This window comes from Podarcis liolepis (assembly GCF_965112155.1).
Source record: "Podarcis liolepis genome assembly, chromosome: 13".
Lineage (NCBI taxonomy): Eukaryota > Metazoa > Chordata > Lepidosauria > Squamata > Lacertidae > Podarcis > Podarcis liolepis.
Genome location: NC_139573.1, coordinates 38945223 through 38970032, shown reverse-complemented (window position 1 = coordinate 38970032; position 24810 = coordinate 38945223). Strand labels below are relative to the sequence as shown.

General features: G+C 48.5%; 1 protein-coding gene and 1 long non-coding RNA gene across 2 annotated transcripts; one reads left to right on the top strand and one right to left on the bottom strand.

Moving 5' to 3' along the window:
- Positions 1–1494: 1494 nt before the first annotated feature.
- LOC310691752 lies at positions 1495–3596 on the bottom strand. Its single transcript, XR_014518556.1, has 3 exons — positions 3344–3596; positions 2455–2832; positions 1495–2404 (listed from the first exon to the last, which is right to left on the bottom strand). It is a non-coding gene; the product is annotated as an uncharacterized lncRNA (long non-coding RNA).
- Positions 3597–3953: 357 nt separating this feature from the next.
- On the top strand, positions 3954–23958 carry LOC310690512 (E3 SUMO-protein ligase ZBED1-like; the record flags this gene model as incomplete). The annotated part of the gene is made up of 6 exons (XM_083469569.1): positions 3954–4205; positions 5091–5160; positions 6589–6851; positions 16727–16791; positions 17137–17294; positions 19380–23958. The coding sequence occupies 6 exons, from the start codon at positions 3954–3956 to the stop codon at positions 21404–21406; spliced, it is 2835 nt and encodes a 944-aa protein (XP_083325695.1). The 3' UTR covers positions 21407–23958.
- Positions 23959–24810: the final 852 nt, after the last annotated feature.

The following is a 24810-nucleotide window of genomic DNA, read 5'->3' as shown; positions in this document are numbered from 1 at the left end:
CAAGAATATATATCTATAATCACGATGCCTAGATGCCAATCTACTGAAGAATGAGCACATTCCACCAGCTGTGAAAAAATCTAGACCACCTTGGAACAAAACATTCACACCCTTTATTTTCTGCAACCAATTTAAATGGGTGGTTATGCCCTCTCTACTGTTACCAGTGTAATAAATGATTCCCCCACCTTTTTTCCCTGCAGTCACAACGTATTCCTCATCACATTTGTACTGTAATTTGTTTAATCTCTCATTATAATGGGGAGGCCGGGAGAAAGACCGTTCAAGTAAATGGGTGAACATTTATTGGAGAGATTGTGTTAAAGACAATTACATTGATTATGGGGGAGAGAGGGAAAGGGAGGAGGAAACTAATGGAACAAGCACCTCTTCCCTGTCATAGTCCATAGTCAGCACATTCGAAACCACCACTATAATCAGTGTAATAAAATATCACCTTCATTAGAAGTCAGTGTTTAAAAACTGTGCAACTAAGATTGTGCTATGCAATCTTCCACCATCTTTTCCTTTCCCAGTTGATGCACCGCATATACACACTCCTATTCCACAGGAATTACTGTAAACAGGAAGGGACAGAGCAGAAAGACAAGTCACAAGTGTCAGAAAGACTGGCAAGCCATTTTCTGCTCCAATAAATGTCCCAAATGCACCAATGGGTAGGGAAAAGTCCTTTATCTCAGCACATAGCTTCCTGTCAAAATCAGATGAGGAGAAACAGAGACAGATTGAGGGAATGGATCTGGCTTTGACAAATAGGAACCAGCGTGGTTACAGTACTGTGTGCCCTTTCTCTCAATATATCTGCAATAGATTGGCAAAGTTGCTGGCTAAAGTGTTTTGCATTGATTGGTGGTTGTTTTTTCAGAAGTGTTTTTTATTATTTTGAGTAATTGTAAAAAAAGGGGAGGAGTGGGCTGTTGGAAATCACTTTATGGATCTTTATAGACATTCATCACAGCTAGTTCAAGACTTTTTGCTGCCTGAGTTGTAGGACAAAGTTTTTATTTAAAGCAGTGTTTCTCAAAACTTGGGTCTCAGCTGCTTTTGAACTGCAGTTCCCTTCATCCCTGACCACTGGTCCTGCTAGCTAGGAATGATGGGAGCTGTAAGCCAAAACAGCCAAAACAGAGACCCAAGTTTTAGAAACCCTGATTTAAAGCATTTTTCTCCTGCTCTTCAGCTATAAAGACTCCCATCGCAGAATCAATTATAATAAGACAGTCCCACTCCAAGACAGGTTTATAGTCTGAAAAGACTCAATTCAAAAGAACAAAGTGATGAGGAGGAAAGGAGGGAAGAAGCTTAGTCACACACCTGTTAAATAGCTGATCTTTCATCAGAGGAGATGTAATGGCCCCTGCTTCCCCATCTCTCCCACTGCTGCAGCCTCATGGGTCTGCGTGATCTTTTAGAACTACTGTGGCTCCTTTGGCATGAGCAGAATAAATACACTTAGGATCGTCTTCCAAAGTTGCCACTGCTGTATTTTGTGAACATTCACAGGAACTTCCAGGTTTTTCCCCTCTCCCCCAACATCAAATACAAAAACTTGCAGTCACACTGAGAAAGATCTCTTCCCCTCCCATGTTAATACTATCAGCTTCATTTATATCAGCTATGGAATGACAAATAAACACCTTAACCAGTGCACCCTGAATAGAGATGGCATCTCCCCATCCACACTCCAAGGGCAGAAATGTTTGTTTTCAAATGCAGCTCAGTATGTATGAAAGCTAGTTTTTAAAAAATGTTAAAGCTGCTACAGCTTTTTAATTAATGGCTTCAAGTTTCTAATCAATACTTTTAACCACTATTTATTGTTTTAGTTGGTTGCCTCAGTTTTTATGCTGTTTTACTAAAATTTTATTGCATCGTATTCCTTTTTCAGCCACTCTGGAAACAGATATTTATGCTGAAGGGAAGGGGGTTATAAATACTGTAAAAGAAATAAACATTGCAGCCTTCAGAAAAGCCAAACATTGTGTAACATAATCAGTTCTTGGATTCCTTTGTAGTCAAGGCTCTGCACCTACCCTCAAATAAGAATTATTTAACACATATTTTAAATGCATTTCAGGTTTGCATCCCATGTTAGTAATATTCAAAGCAGAACGACTGAAATTAATGGGCATGACTATAACTCAGGTCCCTTAATTTAAATGGGTTTACTCTGAGTAGAACTTAATTGGCTCCAACGCCAGGTCTCAGCTCCCTCCCATCACAATAGCTCTTTTTTCCCAGCTGATAGAGCCATTTTTATTCCAGCAGGATTTTGCCTTCTATAGCTGATCTGCGAAAGGCATTGTTATCAATAATCTCAGCCAATGTTGTGCTCTCTCTCGCTCTCTCTGTGTGTGTGTTGCTCAGAGTGCCTTTTTCTGCCCTGGCTGGTTACCAGCCACAACCCCTTTTTAACACAGATGACTTGGCCACTGTGTTCCAGGTTCTGGTAGCTTCCAAACTGGTTCACTGCAACGCACTCTCCCTGAGGCTGCCTTTGGAAGACGACTCAGAAACTTCAGTTGGTCCAAAACAGAGCAGCCAGACTGCTGGCTGGGGTTCCATTTAGAGCTCGTGTAACCCGTTTTGAAACAGCTGCATTGGTTGCCAGTTCTGTTCCGGGCCCAATTCAAAGTGTTCACGTTGGTGTTTAAAGCCCTACGACTCGGGGACCCAAACATCTGAAAGACCCGCTTCCTTCCCTACAGACCTTCCTGGGTCCTGAGATAGGCAGAGGGGGCCCTCTTGGTAGTTCCTCCACCCTCAGAGGCTGAGGGCCTTCTCAGTGGTGGCCCCAAAGCTGCGGAACACCTGCAAGAACAAGAGCTGCGTCTGGCACCTTCATTGTACAGCTTTTGGAGAATGCCGAAGAGGAACCTCTTTAGCTTAGCTTTTAATACTTGAGGTGTATGTTTTCAGGGCCCACCCCGCTTTTATGGTTGAAAGTTGTTTTTAAATGTTGCTTCTAATGCTGCAGCCTGCCCTGAGACATTAGGGTGAAGAGCAAGAAATAAATTTATTATTATTAAATTATGTATTACAGTATTATTATTATCATCATCATCATCATCATCATCAAATGCATTTTATTATTCAATGCATTTTTCCTGTGCATATTTTACATATTTTTATTATGTATAAATACATATTTTTATTATGAGGTTGTTGCCTGTATTAATATAACTTTACTTCAGTGTGATTATTTTAATTGCTGTAAGCCACCTTGAATAATGCATGGGCACTAGAATGGAGAAGGAGTTTTATATAAGAAATAAAATATTCATTCATTCGTTTCATAATATATTTACAGATATATACACACCACTTGCTTGTAGGGAGAGTGAAACCTTAAAGCAGTTTACAATAAAATAAAATAATCACTTAAAATGTTAAATTTAAAACGCTGATACTCGTCGTCCCAACCTTTCTCCCTCACCCCTCACAACCCATTTCAAAGCTAGCTGAACTGCCAACCGACCAAACTCCACTCGAGGAACCTCATTGGGCGCTTTATTCACTATAACCAACCCTATTGGCCAGGAGAGCTCTGAACCCGCCTCTCCCAGGTTAACGGAATCCCATCCTCTGAAGCGCGGCTCTGTTTATGGTTCCTCTCCCCCCCCCTCATTTCCTATTGGTTCTCAAAGGCTTCCCTAAGCGCCCGCCCCTAGAAAGGGAGGAGCGTCTCTCATTCCCCACTCCTCCCGCTCCTCGTGCCGCTCTCCTCATTGGCCGCCAACTCGGCGAGGGGGGGAAAGCCCGCCTCTTCTTGCCTTCCGCGCCGATGGAAGGCGCTTCATAGGCTGGGGCGGCGGCGGAACTCTGGGCCGCGCCCTCATTGGCCGCGGGCCGCCCAGCCGGTGGGAAGGGATTGGCGAGGCCGAGCGTTCCATAAGAAAAAAGCGAGGGGAGAGAGGGGCGGGGGAGCGCAGATGCGGCTGCGAGCGGCGGCGGCCGGTGTCGCGCGGCAGGCAAGTTTGCAGAACCGGAAGCGGGAGGGAGGAGAGAGGGCGGGAAGTAAGGAGAGCGAAGGGCCGCCTCCCCGCTCCGCCCGCGCGCTCCTCGACCCTCCCTCCCACGAGGGCGCCCGCCTGGAGGAGCTGCCGCAGCGGCATCGATCCAGCTCCGCCCAGGCAGGGCGAGACTTGGCCGGCTTCTCGGGGTTCCTTCCTTTGAGGAGGGAGGTGGGGCAGGCTAAGAATAAGTGGGGGGGGGTCCTTTTATTTTTGTAATAAGGGTTGGGGGCGTGCAAGTGAGAGGGAAGCTGCTGCTGCTATTGCAGTGACTTGCGAGGGGACGAGCATTGATTTGCAAGAGCGGGGCTTGGTGTTGCAGGTGGCCGGGTGTCCGGGGGGGCTGTGCGTGCAGACGGACTGGGGGGGAGATAAGGCGAAGAAGCACTATAGGGGAGCCTGGGTGGGGGGTCGACGTCAGGTTTGGGGGCTGAGCCCGTCCAAAGTGATTGCCTCGTTTGTTTGATTGGAGCTGTTCTCCAGCGTGGTTCTGAACGGGGTAGGGGAGGCAGCCGGTATTGGGATCACAGAAGCCCCATCTACTTGTAGAGCTGGATGGGGCTACGAGGGTCATCCAGTCCAACCCCCTGCGCGGCCGGAATCTGGAGCCCAACGTGGGGCTCGAACCCACAGCCTTGAGACTAAGAATCTCATGCTTTACTGACGGAGCTATTTGTGGAGGACTAAGGGGAAGGTGACTGTAATCCACGGGGAAGGTGATGGGCTCTTTCTGAAGAAAGGAGGTGTTGGAGTTTGATATCAGCATAGCCAGTGTTCTAGGTTAGAGGAAGAGGGTAGATCCAGGGTTGGGGGGGGGTCTCTGCTGGAAGTTGATGTGGGGGGTCAGTGTTGTTCTGGGATGAGGAACCTGTGGTAGCGCTAGATGTTGTGGGACCATCGGTCCTGCTGGCTGAGGCTCATGGGAGTTGGATTCCAGCAGCATTTGGAAGGCTACCGATTCCCCTTCCCTGCTCTTTGGGAAAGGATTTAAGGTGACATGGATTTTGGGTGTGAGAAGTACCAACTCTAAACACTTCCTCCCTGTTAACATTGTAGGCTTCACGACTGTACCACACCATGCAAGTAGCTGAGGATGCCTGCACCAGTTTTGAGGATGAGCTGCTCTGTAAGTAAAAGTAAAACCTTCTTTTCTGCCCCATCCCAAACATATATGATCCCTTTTCCCTTTTGTAAAGGAGCTCCTAGCCCACTTAGTCACAAATAATAAATTATTATTGTAAGTGCCTGTGTTAAGCCATTTGTCGTCTTACCCCGGGTGGGAGAGGAGGAACCACCAAATTCTCTGGGGCTTCCCTGACTGGCCACATTCAGATATTTCTTACTCGCCACAGGTGATCAGTTGGGTGGCACTTTCTCAGCCTGCCTTTGCTGCATTTCTAAACTGTGATATAAGATATATTTGATTGCCAAATACTCAAAGAGATTGCACTCACATACACTCTTTTTAAACTAACCTAGCTGTCTACTGAAGGATGATGCTTAGGTGACAGCAAGTGACACAAGCAGTGCAGGCTAGGAATCCCCATTGACCTGCCTGTGTCAGTGGTTGACAAATTTTGACGGTCCTTTAGAACCAAACCAAATTTCTCATCTCTCCTGCTCTAAACCCCTGCAGAAAGCCTAACACAACTCTAGACAGGCAGTTTTCCCCAACTGCTGTTTAAAAACAATTGAGAGTTTTTCAGTCAGCTTTGCCATCTCGGCATAATCCATCAACTTGGTTTGCCATTCTTCTCTGGTAAGGACTTCCAACTCTGGGCCAATAACATCCGCACGGCTGTTGCTCTATACATAAAAAGTCTTTTCTGCTCCTTCAGAATGTCAGTACCTGTAATTCCTAATAAAAAAGCTTCTGTTTTTTTAACAAAAGTTATTTTAAACATTTTTTTCCATTTCATTATATATCATCTCCCAAAAAGCTTTTCTTACCTTACAAGTCTACCACACATGATAAAAGGTACCTTCTTTTTCTTTACATTTACAGCAGATATTTGAACTTGTCTTGTACAGTTTTGCTAACTTTGTAGGAGTCAAATACCACTGGTACATCATTTTCATATAATTTTCTGTCAATGTGGAACACACCATAAATTTCAAATCTGATTTCCATAACCTTTCCTGGAAAACTCAGAAACCAAGAGGATGAAAACTTTATAAAATAATGGGAAAAATTTATAAGTTATCTAGGAGACCACTGTAAGCAGATGGAAACAAGAGCAGGATTTTGACTCACTTGTAGCGTAAAAAACATTATACGCTCTGATATAAAAATTGGAGTATGCAGTTGTAGACGTTTAAGATAAAACTCCATGGATGGCATGGGGGGAAGCTGTGAGATTCGGAGAATCTCTACATACAGTATGATTTTATTGATGTGTGTTTGTTTCTGTATTTTTTTTTATTTGTAAAATTAATAAAATGTCTTGGGGAAAATAAAAGAATTGAGAGTAGCAGAACCTGTTGACATACCGAAAGTCAGCCTGCGATCTGTTGGTGAAACCAGATCTGCTAACATTTCTCTTTTCCCCCACAGTCTGTGAAGACTGCCGCCTTTACTTCCGAGACTCCTGCCCGCAGCATGGACCCCCTACCTTTGTGGCTGACAGACCCGTTCCAGAAAGGGCTCAGTCCCGGGCCCTGCTCTCCTTGCCGGAGGGACTTCTGGTCAAGGAGCGTTCCCAGGGGGGCCTCGGAGTCTGGAGCGCCCTCCCAGCCCTGCCTCGTGGCTGCATCTTTGGCCCCTACGAAGGGGAAGTGGTACGGGAACATGGCGACTGCACCCGGTATTCCTGGGCGGTAAGACACACGATTCTCCCATCGTTTCCCCCCACAACTTGAAACATGTAGCCTGGCCTCCCAACTCCGCCAGGCACAATAACACACCAGGCGGATCTCTCCTAGGGCAAAGCACACTCGTCTCCTCCATGCTGCCTTGTTTGCTAACAGAATTTCATTTACGTACCACAGAATTATTCTTTGAGGTTAAACACAGTAAGGAAATATGAAAGCTTTCTATGCATTAACAACGCAGCACTTCAGATTGGATCCAAACTAAGTTAGCTATGCTTTAGTTCAGGGATAGGGGACCGTTCTTCAAGCAGAGGGCCACTCCCCCCCCCTTTCCCTCTCTTGCCTTCCTAATTGCTTAAACCAATTCATGAACCAGTAACTTATAAATTGACCACCAATAATGAACCATATGTTGTCGATATTACTCCGGATTTATTATGCTATTTTTGACACACAAATGACATGAGAAAACGTGGTACAGTGGTACCTCATGTTACAGACGCTTTAGGTTAAAGACTCCACTAATCCAGAAATAGTACCTCAGGTTAAGAACTTTGCTTCAGGATGAGAACAGAAATTTGTCTCCGGCAGCGGGAGGCCCCATTAGCTAAAGTGGTGCTTCAGGTTAAGAACAGTTTCAGGTTAAGAACGGACCTCCAGAGCGAATTAAGTTCTTAACCTGAGGTACCACTGCATACTTATTTGTATAACGTTATTTTTTTTTATAAAACCCAATAATAAAAAAAGATTAGCAGAGGAATTCTCCCCAAAATATAAACACTGGATATGTAAATAGGCATCAATATTTGTATAAGGTTGTTGTGATAGGTATATTTAAAATAAAAACACACAATTTAAAAGAAAAGCAGAGGGCCACATTTCCTTCCTGAGCAGCCTCCCAAGGGCCGCATTCTAGTGGTGGGTGGGGCCAGAGGCAGAAAGTAGGCAGAGAAAGAGATGTGACCATTTGTACAACAAGCTACGTTCAAGCCGTGCACAGTTCAGAGAATTCCATGTTCACATATCTCCATCTGGGCGTCTTCAAAGACTCATTCCATCCCGACAAAAGCCCTTGGGGAGCAGGGTGGAACAGGGCCAGTAAGGGAGAGATGTGGCCTGGCAGGCAGGATGAGGCTAGAGGGCCACATTGGGACCCTCAGACCTGAGGTTCCCTATCCTTGCTTGGGTCTCAAATCAATCACTAACTTGTCCTGTCAATTTCCATGGGACCAGAGCATGCCTAGCTTAATCCGGATCCAACCCAACTAGGGGAAACTGCCGAAGAGGGTTGCCTGCTTCAGCTGAGTAATAGGGAAATCTCCCTACCAGAAACTTCTTCCCAGTTCTTCTTCAAAGTCAACCCTATGCAAATCGGCATCACTGATGTGTACAGTGGTACCTCAGGTTACATATGCTTCAGGTTACAGACTCCGCTAACCCAGAAATAGTACCTCGGGTTAAGAACTTTGCTTCAGGATGAGGACAGAAATCGCATGGCGGCGGCGGGAGGCCCCATTAGCTAAAGTGGTGTTTCAGGTTAACAACAGTTTCAGGTTAAGAACAGACCTCTGGAACGAATTAAGTACGTAACCAGAAGTACCACTGTATTTGCAGTGTGAGAGCGTCTTTTTTCTTCCATTTTGCAAATCTGGGATATTTTTGGCAAGGTTTGTTTTGCGACAAAGGGTAACAGTGCACTAACTGGAACAGGATAAGATCCGGAAAGGGGGGGGGGGGAAATCAAGCTGTGGTGCCAGAAAATAAAAACCTTATCTTCAGCCAAGTAAGAAATGCAGGGTGGCTTGTGTAGTCATACAGGCACTGCCAGGTTTTATTTCTTTGAAAAGTTTCTATTCCTTGTGGCATCACAAGCAAGCTTGCAAATATAACAGTGATGTGTCGCAGCTACATTTGTTATTAAATAACCCTTAACGTTGCGGTGTGTGGTGGATTACATAAACATAAAGCCTGAAAACTGAAAATATAGGGTATGGGCATTTTGTTATGTTTTGTTTCAAAATGCCCGGCTGCTGTGGGAAGATATATACAGTGGTACCTCAGGTTAAGTACTTAATTCGTTCTGGAGGTCCGTACTTAAGCTGAAACTGTTCTTAACCTGAACACCACTTTAGCTAATGGGGCCTCCTGCTGCCGCCACGCCGCCAGAGCACAATTTCTGTTCTCATCCTGAAGCAAAGTTCTTAACATGAAGCACTATTTCTGGGTTAGCGGAGTCTGTAACCTGAAGTGTATGTAACCTGAGGTACCACTGTATGTGTGTTTCATTGTGTCAAAGGCCCAATTCAGAACAGAAAAGGGGAGAGTGCACCAATCCAAAAATAAAGGAAACCTCAAGGTGTGCAAAATATTGTTTCCTTTTCACAATGCCTTTTGAGGAAAATTTTACTCTGGGCCACCATAAAACATAGCACTGTTTTCTCCCCCCCCCCCCCCGAGGCAGCTCCCCTCACCCCCTGAAATTTGGCAGTGGGCCAAATAAGAGTATTTGTGTCCCTGGAAGTTATTTGGCTGTTTGTTCCAAAGCCCAGTTCATACATTTCAAGAGTGAAAAACATCTTTGCAAAGATGTGCACACAAAACACTAGCCTCTCATGGGCATGTGTTTGCCTTCTTCACATGGATTTAGCATCCGCATTCTTTTGCAAACAATAAGCGGTTAAGAGTACCCGTGTTTTTCAGCTTTTAGAGGGAGCGCTGACAAAGAAATTCTTTACAATTCCAGTGTAAATAATTGTGTTGCAGTGTGCGTTAGCCAGCTTCCGCGTCCGAGCAAATTAAATGCAGAAATGTTTATTTCAGGCCCTGTCTGCACTGTGCGTTTAAAGCAGTATCATACCGCTTTAAACAGTTGTGACTTCCCACAGAGAACCCTGCCGTTTGTTAAGAGTGCTGAGGAAAGTTGTTAGGAAATCCCTATTCCCCTTACAGAGCTACAATTCCCAGAGTGGTTTAACAACCAGTCCCCCTTTCCAGGGAACTCTGGGAGCTGTAGTTCTGTGAGGGGAAGAGGGCTCTCCAAACAGCACCCTTAACAAACTACCATTCCCAGGATTCTTTGCGAGAAGCCATGGTTGTTTGAAGTGGTATAACACTGCTTTGAATTTAAAGTGCAGAGATGGGGCCATACATTCTTTAACGTGTCTAATAATGTGTGCACCTCTTTATTCCATTTTTGAGATTTGGGGGTGTTGGAGAAATTGGGGTTTCTATAAATATGTGATGAGGGTAAGAAAGAAAGGAGGGGTGTTTGTGTTAAAGCACTAAATGGCCTCAGTCCTGTATACCTGAAGGAGTGTCTCCACCCCCATCATCCAGCCCAGACACTGAGGTCCAGCACCGAGGGCCTTCTGGCGGTTCCCTCGCTGCAAGACGCGAGGTTACAGGGAACCAGGCAGAGGGCCTTCTTGGTAGTGGCGCCCGCCCTGTGGAACGCCCTCCCAGCAGATGTCAAGGCAATAAACAACTATTTTCCTTTTAAAAGACAACTGAAGGCGACCCTGTTTAGGGAAGTTTTTAACGTCTGACGCTGTATTTTTTAAATATTTGGTTGGAAGCTATTCCAGTTAGGCCCAACCACCTTTCCCCCCAGTTTGATTATTCCTTGCAGTGTGTGGCTTCCAGCCACCCACCATTTTACCTTTCTACTGTGTAGAGGCATTTAGGAAACTGAAAATGGCAGATGGCTTTTTTGCTGCTGGCTGCCACTACCACCAGTAAGCAGGCAGTACTGGGTGGGGTGGGGGCATTAGGATTTGTGGGAGAGTCCTTTGTGTCAAGGCGCACTACATGGCACTTTGCCAAGGCTCCCTCAACCCAGCTACTGGCCCTGGCAGGAGGCCATGAAAATACTGTGATGGGTAAAGGACAAAAGGAAGCTATCATGCTCTAGGCTTACCTGGGCCTAGCCAGGATTTGTGTTAGGACTGCAGGCTTTAGGTTGGCAGGGGCGGAGACAGAACCGAGCTATCCGCAACACAAGTGGTCAGTTAAGCATTTTTATTTACTTACTTGATTTAGGGGGAGGCAACTTCCCCCGTGCCCCTCCCATGCAGTGGCTTATTTCTGGTTTTTTTATCCACATATCTGATAATGACGGTCACCTTTTTTAATTTTATCCCACAACCATGAGGACCACAGACTTGCTTAAAAAGTAAAGCTGAGTTTCTCAGAAAGTTTTGCTTATCACAACATTGTGTGTCTTAGCCATGCAATACCATAGGTGACTACAGTCGTACCTCAGAAGTCGAACAGAATCCGTTCCAGAAGTCGGTTCGGCTTCCAAAACTTTTGTAAACCAAGGCACGGCTTCCAATTGGCTGCAGGAGCATTGGACTTGCGGGTTCCAAAGAACGTTCACAAACCGGAACATTCACTTCTGGGTTTGCAGTGTTTGGGAGCCAAAATGTTTGGCTCGCAAGGCTTTCGGAATCCAAGGTACAACTGTACAGTGGACACTTGGTTTGCGAATGTGATTCGTGCGGGATGCACGTTTGCAACCCGCGTCTGTGCATGCGCAGGTTGCAATTCGGCGCTCATGCGCAAAGCACAATTTAGCGCCTCTGCGCATGCGTGACCGCCAAAACCCAGAAGTAACCCGTTCCAGTACTTCTGGGTTTCGGTGGTACGTAACCCGAAAAAACGCAACCTGAAGCGGTTGTAACTCGAGGTATGACTGTACAGTGGTACCTCACATACGCTTCAGGTTACATACGCTTCAGGTTACAGACTCCGCTAACCCAGAAATAGTTCTTCAGGTTAAGAACTTTGCTTCAGGAGGAGAACAGAAATCGTGCTCCGACGGCATGGCGGCAGCAGGAGGCCCCATTAGCTAAAGTGGTGCTTCAGGTTAAGAACAGTTTCAGGTTAAGAACAGACCTCCGGAACGAATTAAGTACTTAACCCGAGGTACCACTGTACTTGATCACTATAATGGCCTTTGTGGTCCACTGCAAATCTAGTAGAGAATCTAGTTGTGCAGCAGTTAGAGCCTGTACGCCCATTTGGAGGCCACAACTCCCCATCATCCCTCAATACAGTGGTGCCCCGCAAGACGAATGCCTCGCAAGACGGAAAACTCGCTAGACGAAAGAGTTTTCCGTTTTGGAGGTGCTTCGCAAAACGAATCTCCTATGGGCTTGCTTCGCAAGATGACAATGTCTTGCGAGTTCCTGCTGGTTTTTTTCCTTTCCCCCTTTTTCTAAGCCGCTAAGCCGCTTATCAGCTGATCGGATCAGCAGGTAAGCCGCTAAAAGCCGCTAATAGCGCTAAGCCGCTTATCAGCTGATCCGATCAGCAGATAAGCCACTAATAGCGCTAATCCGCTAATCCTTCAATCCTTCAAGAGGAAAAAAACCGCTAGACGAAGAGAATCACAGAACGGATTCTTTTCGTCTTGCGAGGCACCACTGTATTGGCCATGCTGACCGGAACTGGAGTCTCAAGAACACCTGTAGGGCCGCCAGTTCCCCATTCCTGGTTGTCGAACTCAGGGAGATTCCAGCTTAAATTTCCCACTCGGCCACCAAGCTGACTTGGGCCAGTTGCCGTCTCTCAGCCCAACCTACTGTGTTGTGACGATAAAGGGAGTGGCAGCAGGGGTAATATCACCCTGAGCTCCTCAAGGAGAGTGGAATAAACATGTGACAAATAAAACCCCAAACCAGTTTCCTTTGGCCGCCAAGACCAAAGGGTTGAGTTGGTTGTGCCCCAAAAGGTCCCTGAAGAAAGATTCATGTTTTGACACAATGTGGAGCTCCAAAAATGTACCTTGAGGCTTCATCCCTTTTCCCACAGATGCCTTCGGTTTGCCACGAATGTTGGCATTATGAAACGAAACAACAGCAACAGAAATGCCCTTGACTAAATGGTGGCTGTATTTGTGGGCACAATGATGTCATCCTTCAAAGGCATCTGTGGATATTTGAGCACCTGATTCTGCAGAGGATCGAGCTGTAAATATGCAGAGATCAGCCTTAGATTGAGGTGCCACCTTTCAGTTTGGAGTCCCCTGTGCTTTTATGCTAACTTTGACTTGGAGTCGCTGTTCAAAGCTCTGACCAAGCTACATGCAGCAATGTATGTACAGTGGTACCTCAGGTTAAGTACTTAATTCGTTCCAGAGGTCCGTTCTTAACCTGAAGCACCACTTTAGCTAATGGGGCCTCCTGCTGTTGCTGCGCCGCCGGAGCACGATTTCTGTTCTTATTCTGAAGCAAAGTTCTTAACCTGAAGCACTATTTCTGGGTTAGCGGAGTCTGTAACCTGAAGCGTATGTAACCTGAAGCGTATGTAACCCGAGGTACCACTGTATCTTTGAATTAAAGATGCCAGTTTGTTTCAAATTTTGCATAAGTTGGGGTGGGGGAGAGATTTGGAGGAGGGAAATTAACACTTTCCTCTCCTGTGGCAGTCCTGAGAAAAAAATTCTTTACTCTAAAGGAGGCAAATCTCTCATTTATGTCAATGGGGAATTTCCCTCCAATGTAAATACTGGCTTCAGGGAAGGGATTTTCTCAGAACAGCAGCAGGGAAAAAGATGGTTAAACTCCCTCTCTGTGCTTGCTTTGATGCTATAGATTTATCACCACCCCATCTAATACCTATGCATATCTTTATTACAAGTTAAATGCAAAGGCATTCAAGTCTAGTTTTGGCTCCAGGGGAAATCATTCCTAGCTGTGCTGAAGATCTTTTGCTCAGTCAAGACTGTGGCAATACAAAAAAAATAAATCCACAATTGGATCTCCTGCTGCGATTTCCATTTAATTTGCTTATGTTCATCATTTAGGCCATATTTCTGATCAAAGCTCTCTCTCTTCAGGAGTTGGACAACAATATAAACTGCAGAAAGTGAATTTTCCTAAAACTTTATAAATTACGAAAATTCGAAGGGAAGCAAGAACATTTGGAAAACGCAAAACTGCCAGTGTTAAATTAATCACAGACGGCAACAACGAAGCAGAAAATCAGCAGCATATCCAATAAAACCTCATTAGTCAAAGGATACTTGAAATAGATAGGTCTGCAAATCCAGATTAAGCTACTGTTAATGATTATGATAGATAATGGCCGTGGGAGGAAGGCAGCTGAATAAGAGCTCCCTGGGGAAAGGGATTGATTGTTAAACTACTCTGCGACTTGTAGTTCTGTGATAGGGGTCTCCTAGCAACGCTTGACCCCCTTCACAAACTACAGCTCCCAGAATTCAGTGGGGGAAGCCATGACTGCTTAAAGTGGTATGAGGCTGATGGTAGGGTTGCCATATTTCAAGAGGTAAAAAACTGAACACAAAATGTGGAGATTTTTTAGGGCAGTCACCCAATACCCCACTGCTGCTGCCACGCCAGAGCCTGAACCAGAACCACCCGTGCACACACACACAAAAATTAAACCCCAAATCCAGGACATTTGCTTTAAAATGTAAAATTCCCACCGGATGGGCATGTAGGCTCCCCGAAAGAGGACATGTCAGGGAATTCCAGGACATATGGCAACCCTACTCATGGGAATTGGAGTCTTAACAAATATCCAGAAGGCCCCAGTTTCCCCATCTCACTCAGTATTGTCTACTCTTGATAGGCAGAGAGGTCTTTCCCAGCCTGGCCAGGTAATATCAGTCATTGGACCTGGGATCTTCCAAAAGCAAAGTGCATGCATGCTCTAGCAATGAGCTATTTCATCTTCCCTCTGTGTTGCCCTTGACCTCAGTTTTGACATCTCAGCAACCCCAGGAGATCGAGAGCTAGGTAAGGCTGGGAAAAATTGCAGCATGCCCTAGCCACCCAATAAGCTTCCTGGCCGAGGGAGGATTTGAACTCTGGACTCTCCAATCTGAGGACAATACTCACCGCGTTGCAACAGCCGCTTGCGTGCAATTAATCCTTCCTTTGCTTCTTCAGGTGCAATCCCAAGAGAAAGGAAGAAGATAAAGCTCTCGTTTTTAAAAATAAAATAAATTAAAATCCAGGTGTGGGGGAAAGGTTATTTGTCACAAACTGCCTTCAGTATCAGAGACCTCTGAGTATCAGTCTCTAGGCAGCAACAGCAAGAAGAGGGCTATTGTTGCCCTATCAAGAGGCAGCTGGTTGGCAGCTGTAGGAACACAGTGATGGACTAAACAGGCCTCTGGTGTGATCCAGCATGCTCTTTTCATGTTCACCTGAGCCAACATTTGCAAAATGGCAGCTTTGCTGCTGTTCAGTACATGGAAAGGCTCAAGTGGAATATTTTTCCAAGTGTGTTTTGGATGATCAGGATACACAGTCTCCCTGCAACCCTAAAGGAGGGCAGGAAACCGGAATCCAAACCTGCTCAGCAAACTGGTCCATGTGGAAGGATGGGCAGAAGGTTGGTTGGGAATACAGTGGTACCTTGGTTCCCAAACGCCTTGGCTCCCGAACAAATCACCTTCCGAATGCTGCAAACCCGGAAGTAAGTATTCGGGTTTGTGAATGTTTTTCGGAAGCCGAACGTCCTCCGCAGCTTCCGATTTGAGTGCAGGAAGCCGCGCCTTGGTTTTTGAATGGTTTGGGGAGTCGAACAGACTCGGAACGGATTAAGTTCGAGAACCAAGGTTCCACTATAACTGATAGGTCCTTGGATGACTTGCAGTTGATCTGCATGGGTTTCTGGCTCCCAGTTGCTCAACAAAGGCAGTTTCAAAAAGGCTGTTGGCCGTGCACTCACACAAAATTGACTGGAGTAGATATTGATTTGTATTAGCTACCTGTAAATTATCTCTGTGTTTGACTTTATGGGCTGAAGGGAACGATTGGCTCCTTTTCCTGAGCTTTTCTGGATTGAGATCTCTGGGTCACTATTTTGTACCCGGCTTCAGTTAGTAGGCCCTGGGGGTAGTCTAGATAATAATTTAAAAAAAAAAAATATGAAAACTTGCTCACACCTACTTTAAGGTATTTGACGTTTTTCAGATCCACTGTAGATGGCGCTCTATTCCCTTTCGAAATGCTTTCTGGCTTGTCTCTGGCTTGCAGACCTGAAATCCACCTTAGGCTGCCAAAAGTGATGGGTTAGTGTACAGTGAGAGTGACACACACACACACCTGGGCCCAGATCGTGGCACACTTTTAAGCCATCCACTTGGAAGCCCAGCCCTGTCCCTTGGGGCTGGGGTGCCTGTGATGTCAGGCAAATTCTTAAGGGTGCATCGAGAACTATTTTGCAGGAGGATTTCACATTCCTACTGGGAAATTCAGATTTGCACATTTGGAGTGCAGTAAAAGCACCCGATATCACCCTAGTGCAACAAATCCACTTTAGGGGAAAAGAAATAAGACTTTTTTGTGGTTGGGAAAGTGCCAGGAAAATGCACCGGGAAGTGTGGAATGAATGAATGATCAAAGTGGGGAGGGGAGAGATATATAAAGAGCCTGCTGGTAATTCAGGATGACCGCTTACTGTCTTGTAACCTCCCCATAAGCAGATCAGAATGGGTGATCAATTAAGACTGGATATAATCTAACCTTTGCACAAGTTTTGCGCAAGCAAATCTAGGATGGATGCTCTGTAAATACAGTGGTACCTCGGGTTACATACACTTCAGGTAACATACGCTTCAGGTTACACACTCCGCTAACCCAGAAATAGTGTTTCAGGTTAAGAACTTTGCTTCAGGATAAGTACAGAAATCAGGCGCGACAGCAGCAGGAGACCCCATTAGCTAAAGTGGTGCTTCAGGTTAAGAACAGTTTCAGGTTAAGAACGGACCTCCAGAACGAATTAAGTACTTAACCCGAGGTACCACTATACATACAGAGGAGCCTTAAGGTAGGGGTTGGGTGAGAGTGGAGCTTTTGTTTCGTTCTTCTCCTCCTTCCCTGATCTTTCCATCCCTCCTTCAGGTGCAGGACAACGGCTCCTACTTCTTTGTCGACGCGTCGGATGATTCCAGATCCAACTGGATGAGGTGAGCCCCTTGGGAAAGAGGCCCAGCAGAAGGAAGGAAGGGAATATACACCCGTCCCAGCTTAGTTGCGTACATTATATCCATGGAGCTACACAGACACACACCCCGTGATGAATTAGGTTTGGCAGCTTTTCAGCCCCCATAGGATGCTGGAGTGATCCCCGTGGTGAATGCTTGTTTAGTCATAGGGGAGTGCTTCCAGCCTCCTTGCAGACGGTGGGCTGGCTTTACCCTGGAGTCGTACTGCTGCGGCTACCGCTCGGTGAATCCACCAGCGAGTAAAGCATGACGCATGCCCCCCCCAAAAAAACCACAGTGTGACTCATCCCCGCTTCCTCCCTGCAGATATGTGGCGTGCGCCTCCACCGAGGAGGAGCAGAACCTGACGGTTTTCCAGTACCGGGGCTATATCTACTACCGGGTCTGCCAGACCATACCTGCCGACACAGAGCTGCTGGTGTGGATAGGGGAGGAGTATGCACGCACGCTGGGATTACGCTTAGGTAGGCAAAAAGAAGAAGAGGAGGGGAGTGGGACATGTTGCAAGGCCTCCCGTGTTCCCTTCTCCCTGCAGTCTTGTAATCACCTAAGGAAGCTGCCGAGCACCAGGTCTGACAATTGGATACTCTTGACCAGTGATGATTTTTCCTGGATCTCCTGCAAACATCCGTCCCACTCCCTGCTGCCTGGTCATTTTTAAACTAGAGGTGTCAGGAATCAAACCTGGGATCTTCACAGCAATGTGCAGTGAGGCCCTCCATGGCCCAGTTTGGGAAAAAGCGCACCTGAGAGCCAAATGATCAGGGTTATCCTCTTTTTAAGCATACTCCATGACCCTCCCCAATTCTAACAGCAGCCACAAAACATTACCCCATTAAGGAAATAGTTTCTGAGTTTCATTCCTCGCATATGACCTAGAAACAGGAGATAATTTCGGCTCTGGATTTAATAGTTCTATTGTGTGGGGTTGGGGTTTGCGGTCCTCTTTGCATTGCAGTGTGCATTCCTTCACTGAATTCAAAATGGGGCAAGCCAGCCTCACTGCTTTGAGGGCTCTTCTCATTCTCCTGAGTGGGGTCGCTGGGCTTCTTGCCCCCCAAGTCTTGCCCCAGTGGTGCTACTGTGGCATCTTGGCTTGTGGTTATATTCCTAGGCTCCCAGATTACCCATTAAAGGGTCTCTCTTTACCCCACAACTAGCCTTCATTTCCCATTATTGCCAAGTTTTTGTTGTTGTGAACGCAACATTTATTTATTTTTAAGTTTTTTCCTGCAGCAGAATCAAACCAAAGCAATTCACAGCACATTCGGACCTTGGATCCCAAACGCCTTGGTACTCAGACGTTTTTGCTCCCGAATGCCGCAAACCTGGAAGTAAATGTTCCAGTTTGCAAATGTTCTTTGGAACCTGAATGTCCAACGGGGCTTCCGCAGGTTCCAATCGGCTGCAGGAGCTTCCTGCAGCCACTCAGAAGCTGCGCTTTGGTTTCCAAACGTTTTGGAAGTCAAACGGACTTCCGGAACGGATTCCGTTCAACTTCCAAGGTACGACTGTACAATGTTGCTTAAATGTAGACCCAGCCTGGCACACTATTTGAAGAGCTGGCATACACACCTTTGGGATGGAGTGGCAAGGGATCATTGACTTGCTGTCTTCACCTTTGCAGCCCCCTTTTCCCCCTGCACTTGGGTGGGTAAGAAAGAAAACGCCTCCCTGTTCTCCCAAGCTTGGAGCCAAGGAAGGCATTCTCCCTAAGCCTTGTGCTGTGCTCAGAGCAGTTCCACAGCTCAGCATGGCACCAGGTACAAAAGCAGGAGAAGTATAGGGTCACGGCAACTGCACATGCGAAGTGGCTGCCACAGTTCAAAGTTTGTGGGTCCCTCCTGACCAGCCACTGGGAATAAGGAGGGACTTTGGAATTCAGGTCCGTAAGAACATGGAAAGACCCTGCTGGATCAGGCCAAAGACCCATCTGGTGCAGCATCCTTTTCTCACAGTGGCCAACCGGATGCCTGTGGGAAACCCATAAGCGGGATCTGAGCACAAGAGCACTCTTCTCCTGCGGTTTCCAACAACTGGTACCAAGAAGCATTGCCGCCTCTTGACACTACTGCTTGGTGGGTCTGATGCGAGTTGTGGTTCATCCACACCCGGGAGGTGCAAAGGTTCCCCACACATAGAATCACAGAATTGTATAGTTGGAAGGGACCCTGAGGATCATCCTTGCAAAGCAGGAATATGCAGCTGCCCCATACGGGGATCGAACCTGCGACTTTGGTGCTATCAGCACTACGCTGTAACCAACTGAGCCATCCAGTTTGGTCTATCTTTCCAGCAGCAGAGATGGAGGCCTCTTCAGCCATGGCCAGATTGTTGAACAGACTTCACAGGGCCCTAACCTGGGGTGTTGGTTGGGGGGAGGTGAGGGACTGTGCTGCTAAATAGCATGGGGGGAGTGGTGGTGGGGAACTCCCATGCCACAATTTGCTCACCCCACAACAGCAGAGGGACAGTTCCAGGGTTGGCTGCCTTGCACCTCGGCAGATGTAGCGGACCCTCACCTTTGCGCTGTTATTTCTCCCTTCCAGGCGAGCATTTTAAGTACGAATTTGGCGAGAAGGAGCTGCTGATGAAACTCTTCCAGGAGCTGCACCTCAAGACCCCGCCGCCGCCTCCCGCTCCCCACGCCCCTTCTTCCCGCACCCAGTACCTGTGTGGAGACGCCGCCGCCTCTCCCCTGCTGCCCCTCCACAAGCCGGGCCTCCCCCCGGGAGGGAGCCCTTTCCCGCTGCTGGAAGGGACGCAGAACCTGGTGGGGCTGGGGAGGGCGCAGAGCCGCTACTGGACTTTCTTTGGGTTTCAGGGGGACGCCTACGGGCGCATCCTGGACAAGAGCAAAATCATCTGCAAGCTGTGCGGAGTCCGCCTCAGCTACAGTGGCAACACCACCAACCTACGCCAGCACCTCATCTACAAACACCGCTGCGAGTACAACCAGCTGGTTGGGACCCAGACGGCCGCTCTGGACAAAGGGGTCCTGGGGACGGCAAGCGAGTTCGGAGCCCCCCGGCCTCCCGCCCCCGGCAGGACCACGCGGGCGGTGGCCGACTTCATCGTGCTCGACCTGATGCCCGTGGAGGTGGTGGAAGGAGAAGGGTTTGGGCAGATGTTGGGGGTCCTGGACCCCAACTACAAGCCCCCAGATGCCGCCTCCCTGGCCCACACGGTGCTGAGGGACATGCACACCCACATGAAGGGGAAAATCTGGGAGCTGGTGCGGACCCTGCCCCAGTGCTCGCTCAGCTTGGACATCTGGCGCCACAGCAACACCCTCACCTACCTCACTCTCACCGTGCACTATGTGGACGACTGCTTCGAAGCCCGGGCGAGGGTGCTCTCGAGCCGCCCCATCCCGGAAGAGCCCAGTGCCGACAGCCTGGCGGAGGCCCTCAGCGAGGCAGCCAAGGAGTGGGGGGTCCGTGAGAGCACCTCATACACCGTCGGAGGCCTTGGGCTCACTACCCAGCAGGCTGCGGCGGCGCTCGGTTGGACTGCCCTGCCTTGCATCGGGCAGGCCTTGCGAGCCGCTATGGAGGCTGTGCTGAACCAGCCGGCAGCGCTGGGTGCCTTTGAGCGGCTGCGGCGCCTGGCATCCTGGGCGCTGGCCGGGGCCGGCCGCGGCGAGAAGCTGTGGGCCCAGGAGCCCCTCCTGCAAGCGCACCTCGGCCGCTTCCTGCGGGACGGGGGCAAGTGGCACAGTGCCTATGCCGTCCTGCAAGGCCTGCTGGAGCACAGCGACCCTCTGGCGGGGCTCGGCCCCGACGGGGAGGCGACGCTACGCCCCCAGGACTGGGCTGCCCTTCGGGACGCGGCCAAGGTCCTCAAGCCCATGGCCATTGCTACCTCGACGTTCACCAAAGACCCCTTTTCCAGCCTGTCCCTTGTCAAGCCTGTGCTCACCAGCCTTCTCTATAAACACCTGGTGGGCAGCGAGTGGGACTCCGCCTTGGCGCTGGAAGCCAAGGCCGCGGCCCAGAAGGAACTGAACCAGCACTTCTCCAGCCCAGATGTCAACCAGGCCCTCAACCTGGCCTGCGCCCTGGACCCGCGCTTCCGCGGCCTTGACTTCCTGAGCCACTCGGACCGCGTGGAAACCCTCCACTTGCTCAAGGCGGAAGCGTCGCGGCTGGCGGAGTCACCGGCAGCGCAGGCCACCGGCCCGCAGGGCATGGCCTTGCCCCCATCGCCGCCAGCCAAGGTGCCAAAGCAAGACGCAGGCATCGAGTTCCTGCTGGGGGACCTGTGCAGCATGCGCGCCGCCTCGGGCGCCAGCTCGGCACATCAGCAGGTGGAGCAGGAGGCCAGCAGCTTCCAGTCCAGCAAGGCCTCCGCCCTCGGCCAGGACCCTCTGCAGTGGTGGAAGACGCACCACACGCAGTACCCGCTGCTGGCCCGGGCAGCCCGCAAGCTGCTTGGCGTGCCTGCCACCTCGGTGCCCGCGGGCTGGCTGTTCAGCAGCGCCGGCGACGCCATGCACACCAAGCGGCAGGCCCTGACGCCAGAGCACGTTGATATGCTGGTGTTCCTCCACGGCAACCGAGCCATGCTCTATTAGGACACGGGGAAAGGGAGTGGGTGGCTTGGGTGGGCAGGGCACCCTTCTTTGCCTGCCCCCCCAATGGCACGAGGGTGGCAAAAATGCTTCCGGAGAACCCTCTTCCCTTCCTTCTTTCCTCCCTTCTGTCTTTCCCTGTGGGGCAGGCTTAATGCTCTGTGTGGTTTTGAAACAGAAGAGGGTGAAGAGGAACCATTCGTGCGCTTTTTTGGAGAGGGGTGGTGGTGCCTGTCCATCAGCCAGAAACAGCCTAGAGCGAAAAGATAATAGATATGGCCATAGTAGTCATTTTGGAGAACAGGAATGGTCCATTTTAAGGTGGGGGGGGGAGAGGAGGCTGAGGACAGAAGTGGTCCATCAAAGGGGTGGGAGGCTTGATGTGAAGGAATATTCCACGTGTCACAAGGGAAAAGGGGTGTGTGAACATGAGGGAGGAGGTGCGTATGGCTTGCACAGCGCTTCTCTCGCTTGCATTGCAGCCCCATTTTTCTCTCCTGCCTGGTAGAAGATGCGCAGCAGCAAAGGACAGGGATGTTCCATGAAAGGAAAGGAGAGGGAGCATCTGAGGACAGGAATGGCCCACAAAGTTGGGGGGGAAGAGTAGAGGTGGGGCTGGAATATTCCATGCGTGTAGGGGGGGAGAGGTGGAGCTCTGACGGAGAGCCGGGAGGATTTTGGGGAGTTGGATTTGGCAGGGACTCCGATAGAGGAAACCACAGGAATTGAAAAGCAGGGGGAATGCAGAAGGAGCTCACATAGGAAGGTGGAGGAAGTGGGACAAAATAGCAGAGTGGAATATTCCAAGTGGGCTGGATTGTAATTAGCCATATATTGCAAGGGGGTGGGGTGGAGGATTGCAATTGGGGGAGGGGAAAGAGGCAGTTTTTCCACAGTAGGTATTGTGGATTTCCAATTCCCTCCCCTTAAAAAAAGAATTATATATAGAATATTTATGTATATTGGTGTCCAGGTGTCCTTTGAGCTTAAAGGCAGGGGATGTTGATGGTTTAATATCCCAAGCAGCAGTTTGAGGAGGGATCTAATCAGAAAACAAACTCATCTGCCCCCTTTCATTTCCTTTTTCTAGGATATTGGGCAGGGTGGGGGCATGGGGAAAATTGTGTCTGGGAAATCCCTTCAGGCCCCGAGCTATCTCCCTTTGCACCTGAAATCATGTGATTGCCTTCTTTTCTCCTCTATGGTGTGGGGTGGGGGTCCCAGGCACAGATTAGAAAGACTCAAAAACAGAGTAAAGAAAAAAGAGGGTGTTTAGAGGACACTGGCCCTCCCCTCTTTGGGATCAGAGATGCCCCCCCCCCCCCGTCTACCACCCACCCTTCTGGGGCAAGCAGTCAGTTAGCATAATAAACCAAAGAAAGTATTATCCCATTCCTTTCTACTCTTCCCCCCCCCCCAAGTTCGTTACATACACCCCTAGTACGGTTTGCATGTGGCTGAAACGTGTCTCTCCAGAACATGGAGGAACAAAGCTGAAAACATGAATGCATGTATTTTCTCTTTCCTGCCCCCTCCCCTTAATGTCACCCCCACATTTGGGGGGGTGGAGGCAGCTTCGAGGAACAACGCTTGGGTTTCATTTTTTTAATCCCCCCCGCTCCCCGTTCAGTATTGGAACATGTTTTCTTTTGTGTGTGTTTTTCAAAAATTGAAATTGGTGCTTCAACAAGAAAATAAAAGTATGCTTTATTTTAAAAGGGTGCTTCTGGTTTTCTTAAGAAGGGTGAACAGGAGGGGGGGAGAAGCAGCTGAAGAGATTTACCCCAAGGCAGCAGGCTCATGCCCTATGGCAGTGGCAGCCTTCACCAACTGAGGCCTTCCAGATATTTTGGATTAGCACTGCTCCCTGGAGCTGATGGGAGTTGTAGTGATTGAATCATGGATTGAATCATGGAAATGACCCTGAGGATCATCTAGTCCAACCCTGTCTGGGTAGCTCAGTTGTTAGAGCGCGGTGCTGATAACACCAAGGCTGCAGCTTTGATCTCTGTATAGGACAGCTGCCTATTCCTGCACTGTAGGGGGTTGGGAAAAAATGATCCTCAGGGTCCCTTCCAACTCTACGATTCTATAATCCCCTGCAATGCAAGAATATGCAGCTGTCCCATGGGGGGATCGAACCTGCAACCTTGACGTTCTGTCAGCACCACGCTTCCTAACCAACTGAGCTAACCGGTGATCATCTCAAAGCACCTTTTGGTGGAGGCCGCCCTAGAAAGTGGGACAGTATAAGGGAGCTGAAGGGAGTTACATACAAGAGAAAAACTCCACTGGCAACGGTGAAATTAAATTGCCATCTGACTCCACAGTTCTAGCCTATAACTTCTCTCATGTGGCGTCTCTACTTTCCCCTCATCTGCCCACACTTTGCAGGTGCCAGAGCCCTCAGGTTTTTAGCATTCCCCCCTTTGAGCTCCTAAAGTGCATTCAGCGACAGCTTATAGGCCCTGGTGAGGGGAAAAGGCACACAGTAAGGAATTTCATCTTCATGTCTTGCTAAACGTCCTTCAGTGGGGGGAGGAAGGAAGGCCCAGCAACATAGGGCGATAAGACACTTGAGCCTAAACTCACTTAGGCCTAAAACTAGGCACTATGTCCCATTGAACTTGGTGGGGCTTACTTCTGAGTAAATGTCCATAGGATGGTGCTGCACAAAAGGTCTGGGGTGCAGAGGGAAGCAGAGAATTTGAAAGCAAGTTTGGCACCCGTCAGTATTTTTGCCTATATAGGGTAGGTCTGCTGTCCCTGATGCTTTAAATATATGAATATAATCGCTTCAGCATAAAGGTTTGCCCTGCTGAGGAATTTATGAGGGGGCTCGAAAAGGGGCTGATGCAGAGGAGCCGTCAAGACGAACTGTGTATGAATTTGTGCAAGTCTAATTCTGAAGCAGCCATTTTGTACCCAAAGTTCCCACTCCTCATTGTAGCTTGAAGGGATGCGGTTCAGACCTGGGAAGGTATTGAGCACACTCTCCTCTTAGGACTGCTCTTCTGGTCAAATGGGAACTTTTCTTTCACTCAAGAGTAGGCCCAAGAGGGCCCGATCCATACAAGGGAGCAGAGAGTTGACTACTACCATCAGTTCACTGCCATTGACTCCAACGCACCAGTTATTTGTCACGGAAAAATTGGCCGTGCCACCAAGGCCTCACTGCGTGACAAACGCCATGTTTAGTTTGACCCTCAGAGTGGAGAGAGAGAGACAGCTGCGTCTCCCCCAGTCACGATGGCTTCTCGACCTGGAACTGAATGGTTTTACGTGTTGCAACAGGCTTATGGGCATAGCCGGGGGGTAAGTAAGTAAATAAAAATACGTAACTAAAAGTAGAAATTGTAGAAAGATTTCAGAGCACTTGGGGTCAAAAGAAAGTCACGAAAAACAAC